The sequence below is a fragment of the Chionomys nivalis genome, chromosome 3 (genome assembly GCF_950005125.1).
Source record: "Chionomys nivalis chromosome 3, mChiNiv1.1, whole genome shotgun sequence".
Taxonomy (NCBI): Eukaryota; Metazoa; Chordata; class Mammalia; order Rodentia; family Cricetidae; genus Chionomys; species Chionomys nivalis.
In genome coordinates, this window is record NC_080088.1 from 62,483,122 (window position 1) to 62,494,186 (window position 11,065).

Here is an 11,065-nt window from a genome sequence, read left to right on the forward strand (position 1 = left end):
ATTCATTAAGAAAGACCACCTACCATAACCAACTTGGCTTCATGCCAGGAATGTAAGATTGGTTTAGTACATGCAGATTAATAGATGTAATACACTACATAAATGGATAGAAATCACATGACCAGTTCAGTACAGAAATGGCCTTTAACGAAGTTCAATGTTCTTTCATGATTAAGCCCCAGAGAGACTAGAAATAAAGGGAAATATCACAACGTGACAAACACACCACTGATGCCATTTGTAATAGAGAGTGTGCTTACCTTGGCTTTTCACCTGCTCAAGTAAATATGGTTATTTGCTCGAGTGAAAAATAAAACAGATGTACAAATGGCAAGCCTTTAGGCAGTATAATTATAAACAGGGAAAATTTTAAAGCATTTCTTCTAAATCAGGAATGAGATAAGGGAACCGATAGTTGGAGGTTTTTGTTGTTGTTGTTTGGGTTTTTTTTGGCTCTTATGGAGGCCCACCACCCAGCCCCCAAACAAATCACATAGAGATGACACTGAAGGAAGAAAATTAGACTGCTCATGCTTATGGTTTAAAAAATTAAGATTAGAAAAATGTGTATATTACTGAGAGAAATGTAAAGATTTAATGTGGTCCCTATCAAAATTCCAGTGACATTCTTTACTGATGTAGGAAAAAAACTACTAAAATTCATATGACAGCATAAAAGACCTTGAGGACGGGTGGCCCACTCCTTCTGTTACAGAGTTCGGTTTCTAGCACCTGCATTGGATGGCTCATTGGAATGGGTGGCTACATTGTGACTCCAGCTCTAGGGAATGTGATGCTCTTTTCTGGAATCCTCAAGCACCTGTCCTAACCGTATGCTGTGGAATAATCCTTTTGTACACCATGACTATGGTTTGCTCTCATTGTTTTAATAAAGAGCTAATGGCCAATAACTAGGCAGGAAGAGGTTAGGTGGGATTTGCAGACAGGGAAAAAAGAGAATGCTGGGAAGGAGAACAGAGTTGCCAGCCAGATGCAGAGGAAGCAGGAGATGAACAAGCTGTGCTGAAAAAGGGTACCACAATGTGATAGAGCGTAGGTAAAAAATATGGGTTAAGTTGTAAGAGCTAGTTAGTAATAAGCCTAAGCTATCAACCAAGGTTTTATTTATTTATTTATTTATTTATTTATTTATTTATTTAGGATTTTCAAGAAAGGGTTTTCTCTGTGTAACTTTGGAGCCTGCCTTGTAACCTGTTCTGTAGAGCAGGCTGGTCTCAAACTCACAGAGATCTGCCTGTCTCTGCCTCCCTAGTGATGGGATTAGTGCCATCACCGTCTGGCTTTGGCTAAGCGTTTATAATTAATAAGTCTCTGTGTTGTTATTAGGGAGCCAGGTAGCAGGAAAGAGCTGACTGACAAGACAAAAAAACTCTGTGTACACACACACATACATATTTTTTAAAAAATGTGCTGGTTGTTTTTTGTCACGTTGACAGAACCTAGAGTCACCTGGGAAGAGGGAACGTCCACTGGGAAATCGCATCCATCATACTGGCCTATGGGCCTGTCTATGGGGCATTATTTTGATTGTGGTTAATATGGTAGGGTGCAGCCCACCATGAGTGGTGTCACCCCTGGGCAGGTGGTCCAGGCTGGGCAAGCCAGGTGGAGCAAGCTGGCTAGAAGTGTTTCTGCCTTTGCAGTAGACTGTAAACTATATGATGAAATAAACCTTTTCCTCCCCAAATTGTTTTGACCAGTGTTTTATCATAGCAACAGAAAGCAAACAATGACAAAAAAAATCTAAAAACAATGGGCTAATGTTTGCCAACTACACATTATATACCTAAAAAATCTATCACCTTCTATTAAAGACCTTAGATTCTATTGAGAACTCACAAACTCCCACCCCAAACCATACAATCAACAAAAAAGCTGACTAAACAGTTCTCAGAAGAGGAAATACTAATAGCTAGTAACTCATTGAGAAGTGTTCCCATCTGTGGCCCTTAGAGAACTACACATTGAACTGCTTTGTGGTCCAGTCAGAACGACTCGAGAATGAGAGGAAGGAGGAACCCTTGTGCACGAGGGTGGGAATGTAAGCTGGAACAGCCACTGTGGAAATTTGTATGAAGGCTCAGAAAAAAAAAACCTACAAATGGGGCAACCAAATGACCCAGGTATCACACTCCCAGGGGAAGACGCAAAGACTCTAGGTCAACTACTACAGACACACTCGCACATCCATGCTGTTCCTAAGTCAACAACTACAGACACACTCGCACATCCATGCTGTTCCTAAGTCAACAACTACAGACACACTCGCACATCCATGCTGTTCCTAAGTCAACAACTACAGACACACTCGCACATCCATGCTGTTCCTAAGTCAACAACTACAGACACACTCACACATCCATGCTGTTCCTAAGTCAACAACTACAAACACACTCGCACATCCATGCTGTTCCTAAGTCAACAACTACAGGGGTTGGAGAGATGGCTCAGTGGTTAAGAGCATTGCCTGCTCCTTACAAAGGTCCTGAGTTTAATTCCCGGCAACCACATGATGGCTCACAACCATCTGTAAAGAGGTCTGGTGCCCTCTTCCGGCCTGCAGGCATACACACAGACAGAATATTGTATACATAATAAATAAAATAAAAAAAACCACAACTACAGACACACACTCGCACATCCATGTCTGCTGCTCCTAAGTCAACAACTATAGACACACTCGCACATCCATGTCTGCTGCTGCTGTATTCACAACTAGGAAATACAACCAGCCTAGATGTCCATCAAGAAATTAGTAAAGGAAATGTATACATACACACAATGTAATTTTATTTACAGGAAGTGGAGACAAAAGGAAATCATCATGCTATATAAAATAAACAAGTTTAGAAAGACAAAGGCTGCATTTTCTCTCCTATACAACATCTAGGGTTTTATTGTTGTTGGAGACAGGTTTCTCTGTAGACCTGGCTGTTCTGGAACTCACTCTGTAGACCAGGCTGGTCTTGAACTCACAGAAATTCGCATGTCTCTGCCTCTTGTGTGCTGGGATTAAAGGGGTGCACCACCACCACCTGGCCAAACTCTAGGTTTTTATATGGGTATGGATGTGTGTCAGGGTGGGTGGGGCTAGAGAGGACACTATGAAGGGGGAGGAAAGAGCTTAAGGGGTGCAGAAGGTAATGGCACACACAGGACACGAAAGCAAAAGGGGGTGACTTGGGAAGAAGGGGATCAGCAAGAAGACAAGGGGACACAGAGTGGGGGTGGAGCAGGAACAGATGACACCGATGCAGCTGTGAAAATGCCGTAACAAAGCATTGCTTTGTCTGCTAACTTACCCGAGCCCTGACAAACAAAACACGACCGAAGGAAAGGAAAACTGGTAAGACTCAGGGCTCACAGGCACAGCTGTACTCAGTGAACAGTAGCTTCCTTGTAGAAAACAGATGCTTTCTATCGCAGAGAATATTCTAGCAAGAGCAAACACACCTGCACATGGTGGCCTTGTTAAACAGAGATCACTGTACCTCTAAATTCCTGGGCAGGTTTCAACAGGCAGAACCTATTGCTCACTTGCGGGTGGACTTCCCACCGTGTAAACCAGCTTCTCACAGGAAGTGGTTCTGGGTTTCAGAACAACTTTAGTGTACATTTCCTGAGCGTGGAGGGCCAGAACTGCCTTCATCTGCTGCGCTGCATGTGCCGGCAGCTGCGAGGCATTTGCAGGTGCTTTTGTCTACCCCAGAGTTAAATTCGCAGACATAATGAACACAGGTTAACTCCAATCTTGTCGGACTATAATTATTCACTCGTTCTCAAAAATGTCTATGCCGTGTCCATTTACTGCACCCTCCCCCTTTGCTTCATCTAGAAACATCTGTGGCCTTTGGGGGGCATGCACAGGCCCCTTTCTGTTGAGGGAAGTCTTCCCTGCTATCTACCCGCAGTAATCCAGGTTCTCACCTTTTTAGCCTTCATCGGAAATCAGGCTCTAATCTCTTTCCTGAGTAATATTATTAAAATATCTTTTTACAAGTTTCTGAGTTACCGTCCCTTTGGATTGCCATCTCTAACGGGATTCCTAAGCTGTTTCTCATAGGCCTATGCAACACATGCAAGTATCTTGGTTTTATATTCTGTTAGCGTTCACAGATTTTCTGGGACCGAGCTTTGTTCTTCGTGGACACGGAGCAGGAGGTCTCAGAACTCGTCAGCTGACTCTGTGTCCCAGCTGCAGGACAGCTGCTCATCCTGCAGGAACTCAACTTCAATGTCATACACAAAACCGGGGTCATCCTTTCTCTTCTGATTTTTCTCAAAAAGTCCATCCATGATGCTCTTCCTTTTGGCCAGCTCCTTGTCATCGAGTTTGTTCAGGTCTTCCTCGGGGTCAATGGTTGTTTCCCGTTGAATTTGTTCCATCGTCTCTGCCAAGCTCTGCCCCTGCAAGTAACCTCGTAAAAAACTGAACAGCTTCTCCAGCTGCTTCAGGGACACCTGCTCCAGGTAACTCTTGTGCCGTGGATTATTCTTTAATTGCTCAGCAGCTCTGGTGCAGTCTGGGAGGAAGAAAAGTGTATAGACAGATACATTTGTCACCAATACTGGAAAGATTGAGATAGACCAAAACCCTGAGACCACCTGCTCCAAGCCTAAAGGGGCCTATTGAAATCAATAATTATTCTTTAGAACTATAGTTTTATAGTAAATTGAGTTTTGTAGGGTATAATCTTGCTGTCATATAGCAGCTTATTTATTTATTTATTTATAAATTTTTTTCAGCTTATTTATTTTTTTCTGAGATTAAAACATACCAATCTGGTGGGGGAGGAGGGAATAGAAGAAGGTGAATGAGAGGAAACTTCAGTTAGAATGTAAAATAAATAAACTAAAAACAAAACAAGCATTCCATCCTATAGAGAAGCTTCTTCACACAAAAACTAAACAATCTAAAACAACTCCAGGAAATCCCTAAAGCTGACCAGATTCACTAGGCCCCTTCCTCCCCTAGAATAAAGTCTGCTGAGGGCCACTCTCAGAGGAACCAAGCTACACAAGAGACTGGAGACCAGCCAAACAGCCCAAACGAAGCAAAAACCAGTGGAGCTGCCTAGAAGAGGCTCAGACCAGTGGAGTCAACTAAAAAGGACGCTCTCCCACCTGCTGAGCTGCCTGCAGGCTGTGTGGTGTGCTCCAGGTTCCCAGTTTTGTGAGCTGTCACCCATGCTGGGGTAGATATCGGTGGGTGATGCAGCTGTGAGTCATTTCTGCTCCTGTGAGTAACCCCTCATCCATATTCCTGTAAGTAACCCCACTAAAGCTCATTGGTTCACCAAGCTGAACTTCATGCTACCTGTCATGGCCTCCCTATCTAAGATAAACACATGTAAATATGTAGTGTCTCCCTAGGAAACATTTGTCACACGATGAGCACACGCCTGCACTCCTCAAATTTGGAAGAATTGGGAAGACAGAATGTTTGAAGCTAGCCTGGGCTACTTAACTAGATCCTGCCTTATAAATTAAACCATAACTGCACGGTATGATGGTACATGTTTATAATTGCTTCTCATCCCCGCATCAGGGAGGTGACATAAAGAGATCCTGTCTCATAAAATATCCAAAGGAACCGGCTGATGGTGTCAATGCTTTTAATTCCACTTTTAATTTCAGTGTATGAATGTTTGCCTGAATGTATGTATGCATACCATGTGTGTGCAGTTCCAGGAGAGACCACAAGAGGGCATCATATCAACTGGAATTGGAGTTAGAAAATGGTTGTGAGCCACCAAGTGGGTGCTGGGAACTGGACCCAGCTATAATAGTAGCAAGTGCTTTTAATTGCTAAACCATCTCTCTAGCCCCCAAATGAAATATTTTAAACAAACAAACAAACAAACAAACAAACCTAGTTTTAGTGTAGAGAAAGACAAATGGATTTTTTTTTCTTAACCAAAAATTACTTTGTGGGATGTTAAAAACTGTCAACTGAAGAAACTGTCTAAGGATGAAAAATGCCATATTTTTTACTTATTTTAGAGAGTGAGTCTCACTATGTAGCCTTTGTAGGCCTAGAGGTCACTATGTAGACCAGGGTTGGCCCCCAACTCTCAGAGATCCTCTGCCTCCTGGTGGCTAGGGTTAAAAGGCATACATAGCTGGTGAAAAAAAAAAAGCATAGTTTTTAAAAGGCAGCCATGTGACACTAATAAAATGATGTCTACAAATAAAAAACATTTGGAGAGAGAGAAGGAAATTTAGTATTATTAAACAGTAGTATATCATTTAACTCATGTAACCATTCTATTTTTTTTTTAACTTGGTTTGTTTGTTTATTTATTTTGTACACAGTGTTCAGCCTCCATGCCTGCAGGCCAGAAGAGGGCACCAGACCCCATTACAGATGACTGTGAGCCACCATGTGGTTGCTGGGAACTGAACTCAAGACCTCTGGAAGAGCAGTCAGTGCTCTTAACCTCTGAGCCATTTCTCCAGCCCCTCTTGTAACCATTCTAAAAAGTTAAATCATCAATTCTTTGACTGTTAAAAAGTACAGATTAGGAAATTCTTAGTCAGGGCTTCTATTGCTGTGATAAACGCCATGACCAAAATCAGTTGCGGGGGGAGGGTTTATTTGGCTTACACTTCTATGTCATATAGTACATGATTGAAGAAAGTCAGGACAGGAACTCAAACAGGGCAGGAAACTGGGGGCAGGAGCTGGTGCAGAGGCCAGGGAGGAGTGCTGCTTACTGGCTTGATACCCTCTGGTTTGCTCAGCCTGCTTTCTTATTCCACCCAGGATGGCCAGCCCAAGAGTTGCACCACCTACAGTGAGCTGGGCTCTCCCACATCAATCATCAATCAAGAAAATGCATCAAAGGTTTGTCTACAGACCTAGCTGTTGGGGGCATTCTTTCAATTGACACTCCCTCTTCCTAAATAACTCTAACCTGTGTCAAGCTGACATAAAATACCAGTACAGAAGCTGAAGTTTATGAATGACCATCTAGTCCCTGATAGTCATGATTTGAACCTAAGTTTAACTCTGAAGAACCTCTCATTCTGTTGCATGAAGCTAAACCCCCCCCCTCCCTCTCTCTCTCCGCCTCCTCACCCCCTGGGTTCTCCCTCTCGGTGGGACTGCATCCAGGACCCCCATGCTAGGGAAGTGCGCTACCACTGACTTACATTCCCTTCCCAGCCCATCGGTTTTGTTTCAGATGTTGAGGCAGGCTATCTCAAGCTATCCAAGCTTGAATTTGCAATTTTCCTGTCTCAGCCTCCTAAAGTACTTGGATTATGGGTATATGGCACCAGACCTGATTATGTCAGGCTATTTTTATTAAGACAGGAGGCAAGGGCTGGAGAGACTGCTCAAGGTTAGGTGTGCCTGCTGTTCTTGCAGGGTTTCCAAGTTTAGCAACTCACAGGCTCATAACTCCAGTTTCCTTCCAGACTCTGTAGACACCCACATGCATGGCGAACACTCAGAGACACGTATACAAAAGTTAAACAAGGTAAGAGGCAGATAAACTAGGGTACCTGAGAACTTCGAGAAGTTTCGGACTGGCATAATGCGCTGGCGGCTCTTTCCCTCGGTCTCATTGTCATAAATTAAGACGATAGCCGGGGGCTGGAATCTAATTCCACATTTCTTGGCAACACATTTCATTTTGACATACAATTCAGTGTAAACTGGAGGAAATCTGAGAAAGACGGGATAGCTGTGGAACAAGTTTCAGAAAAAGAAAACCCAAATTGAGGTCGGTATTGCATAAATCTGCTTTCTCCTTCTCCTCGGCAGATCTGGCTGTAGTCTCAGCCCTGGAACTACACACTCAGCTAACAAAGTTCAAGACTTTGAGGGCCACCTTGAAAGTTCAGCTGGCCAAGGCTAGTCTCGTTCGTTGGATCTCTGAATCTCTGCTTGGTTGGGATGCAGGTCCTTCCCACATGAGCTAGGTGGTCTGGCCCCTTAGGGTACTGCATTCTTACCAGAGGTTACACAGGAACCTCAAGCAAGCCCAACAAGTGACTGACTAGCCTACAGATGCATTTTGATTTTTCATTTAAAGGATGTCTGAATCATACTCTATCAATATTATGGTCTTTTAAACTTTTTCCTTTTTTGAGTCAGATTCTCATATAGCCCAGACTGGCCTTGAACGTGTGATCCTCCTGTCTCTACTCCCCCAGTGTTAGAATTACAGGCACGTGCCTTTAGGCTTGGTCTATGGGGTGCTGCAAATGGAACCCGGGGTTTCGTGCATACCAGACAAGCACTCTGCCAGCTATGCTACATCCCCAGCACGTTTTTCTTTTAAATAAACATTTTATATGGAGATGTTCACTAGACCAGATCTACCCCACCCTGTACTTTATGAACTCTTTTATTCATCAAGAGATTATTTTAAGCAGTCGGGAGATGGTGGCGCACACCTTTAATCCCAGCACTCGGGTGGCAGAGGCAGGCAGATCTCTGTGAGTTCAAGCCCACCTTGGTCTGCAGAGCAAGTTCCAGAACAGCTAGGCAGAGAAACCCTGTCTTGAAAAATCAAAAAAAAAGGTTGTTTTAAAAACCATTACTTACCATCTATGGTCCCTGTTAGTCTACTTGTCTAGGGAGGCAAGAGTGTCCATTTTCATTTAGCTTTCAGCACATATCTGCAACACAAGAAGGGTAATACTTATTTAATGCTATGTATTCATATAAACGAAGGTTTCTATATATTATCCTGGGGCACTGGGGCAGGAGCTGAGCGCTGTTACACATTGTGAAATAATATTAAGCACTGTTAACTGTTGCTCGGATTGTTAGCTCTGTGAGGCTTCTTTCTGTGAATGATTCAGACCATGTAGGGCAGTGGCTTCACAGGTCCTTCTCTTACACTTAGTGCCTGGAGCGGGGACCTGTCAGCAGCCCCTTCACTGGGCAGACCCAGCTTTCCTTCCTTACTTACTGTTTCTCTGAGGATGCCAGAGAACCACAGCCAAAGACAGCCATGGTGAGTACTCCAGCCAGCAGGCACAGGCCTTGGAAGGCGCACGCTGGGCGCTGCCTCACTGAGCATTAGTAACCCTAGGTTCACAGTGCCAGTGTGCAGTAATCCCGGTGGCTCAGCAGCAGCTCTGGGATGCAGATCACGACATCCACTTGCATGAAGGGCTGTGTAAACATCCTTGGTGCAAGCACCCTTGCCTAGCACCCATCCGGCCGCTCACTTTTGGAGTCACCTGCGATACACCCCTTTGTTCTGCTCCAGGTGCTCCATGTTACATAGGCTCATTCAAAGGCTTTTCTTTCCCGCTTTTGATCTTTAGGACTAGCAGACCAGACTGAGCTCTCAACTCCAAGAAGACATGGTAAAACTGGCACACTGGGAGCAGCCTCCATCCTGGTAGCAGCAGTCACAGCCCCACGAAGGTAACTGAAGGTTCCAAGAGTGGGTACCTGTGGTGGTCTGAATAAAAATGGTTCCTATCGGGAGTGGCACTCTTAGGAAGTGTGGCCTTGCTGGAGGAGGTGTCACAGATCTTGTCCTCCTACCTGCAGATCAAGATGTAGGACTCTCAGCTCCTTCTCCAGAACCACATCTGCCTGCACACCAACATGTCTTAGCATGACGATAACTGTAAGCCAGCCCTAATTAAATGTTTTCTTTATAAGAGTTGCTGTGGTCATGGTGTCTCTTCACAGCAATAGAAACCCTAAGAAAGCAACTGAAGCAGAAATAGTAGAGAAGTTATGAGGCCTAGGTGCTGAAGAGTTTCGGGGGGGCTTCCAGGCCTGGGGGGCTTAGGGCTCTTGTACCCTGGTCCAGCAGCAGTAAGACCAGCCTTGCAGGAATGGAGACACTCAAGGCCCCAGAAGCTGTAACTTAGTTCTGTTGGAGAACAATATTATAGGCACATTGTTTAAGAAGTTGACAGTATTTGTACTGGTTCATTACAGAAAAATAGGGACAAAAGAGAGGAAGAAAACATGAAATATTCACCTAACTTCCATCTTTATGTTTTATGCTTGCCAAGTAGACTTGTCATACAGGACCGTAATCTGTAGTCTTACCTCTGCTGTTAGAGGTGAGAATTTATATTCCTCTGAGAGTAGGCATAATAAAGAGCTGCTTTCCAGACTGCTGTGCTCTGCCTTTGATCTGAGTCGGTGGCTAGGCACTACTCCCAGGTCATCTCATTAAAGTATGATGTTAGTAAACGACTACTAAAACCACTACTAAACACATTATAACAGATGACCACACTTGTCAATATGACTGACGATAATGTAGGGCGTTCACTATAGAGTTTTCCTTTTTGAATTTATTTTTAGGGACAGGATTTCTCTGTCTAGCCCTAGCTATCCTGGAAACTAGCTCTTGTAGACCAGGCTGGCCTTGAACTCACAGAGAGCCTCCTGCCTCCGCCTCCCGAGTGCTGGGATTAAAGGCGTGCGCCACCACCGCCCGGCTGTCCACATTTCTTAACTGCAGGCTTGTAGTGTTATATTACACCCTTCCCCACTCCAAGACCTCATGCCTGGTCAGCACTAGCACTCTCCAAAACTGCTAACACGGTCCCAGAGTTGGGAGGAGTGACAGCATGTTTCCCTAACTGTTCTTGGCCGCATGTGTACTTTTCTTCCCATGGATCAACGACTGCCCCTCACAGCACCTAAGGGGATACGAATTTCCTCCTGATGTCCTCACTAGAGCAAGGCGACCCTTCTTACCCTTGAAGAAGTACAGGAAGTGCACATCTGAACAGCAGTGAGAGGGTCGTTTCCATCCAACCGCATTGCACAGAGGACTCATTATATCGACTTTGAGGTGGAGCGGAGCTTGGCGCTGCAGGAAGAAGCGACAGCCATACCCTACAGGAGTAACCATGGGGTGAACTCAGAGGCAGGAGGCCTAGCCCGCACTCACCCGGCTGCGGACAGGAAGCCGGCCAGAGCTCTGCGAGTGCGGTCCTGAGACCGTGCTCGGTCTAGAGGCCGGTCGGGCGCCCTCGTAGGATGGTTTCCAAGGCAACAGCGCGGGCGCGCGGACGGCGCTTGCGCAGCTTCTCGCCCCGCCCCGGC

General features: G+C 44.9%; 1 protein-coding gene across 2 annotated transcripts; it reads right to left on the reverse strand.

Moving 5' to 3' along the window:
* Positions 1 to 2,790: 2,790 nt before the first annotated feature.
* Cep19 (centrosomal protein 19) lies at positions 2,791 to 10,989 on the reverse strand. Of its 2 annotated transcripts, none has more exons than XM_057764977.1 (4): positions 10,715 to 10,989; positions 8,579 to 8,652; positions 7,531 to 7,694; positions 2,791 to 4,544 (listed from the first exon to the last, which is right to left on the reverse strand). In XM_057764977.1, exons 3-4 carry the CDS (start codon positions 7,658 to 7,660, stop codon positions 4,186 to 4,188), a joined length of 489 nt encoding a protein of 162 aa, XP_057620960.1. In that variant the 5' UTR covers positions 7,661 to 7,694; positions 8,579 to 8,652; positions 10,715 to 10,989; the 3' UTR covers positions 2,791 to 4,185. The 2 variants fall into 2 exon arrangements, with proteins under 2 accessions (XP_057620960.1, XP_057620959.1); XM_057764976.1 differs by having other exon boundaries at positions 7,531 to 7,712.
* Positions 10,990 to 11,065: the final 76 nt, after the last annotated feature.

What these genes read in the sequence shown, in the direction of transcription:
- Cep19 (XM_057764977.1), bottom strand. Translation starts at nt 7,660, where the DNA reads ATGAAATGTGTTGCCAAGAAATGTGGAATTAGATTCCAGCCCCCGGCT. An exon ending in AAACTTCTCGAAGTTCTCAG is followed by an intron (nt 4,545 to 7,530) that starts GTACCCTAGTTT and finishes TCTTCCTCCCAG; the next exon opens with ACTGCACCAGAGCTGCTGAG.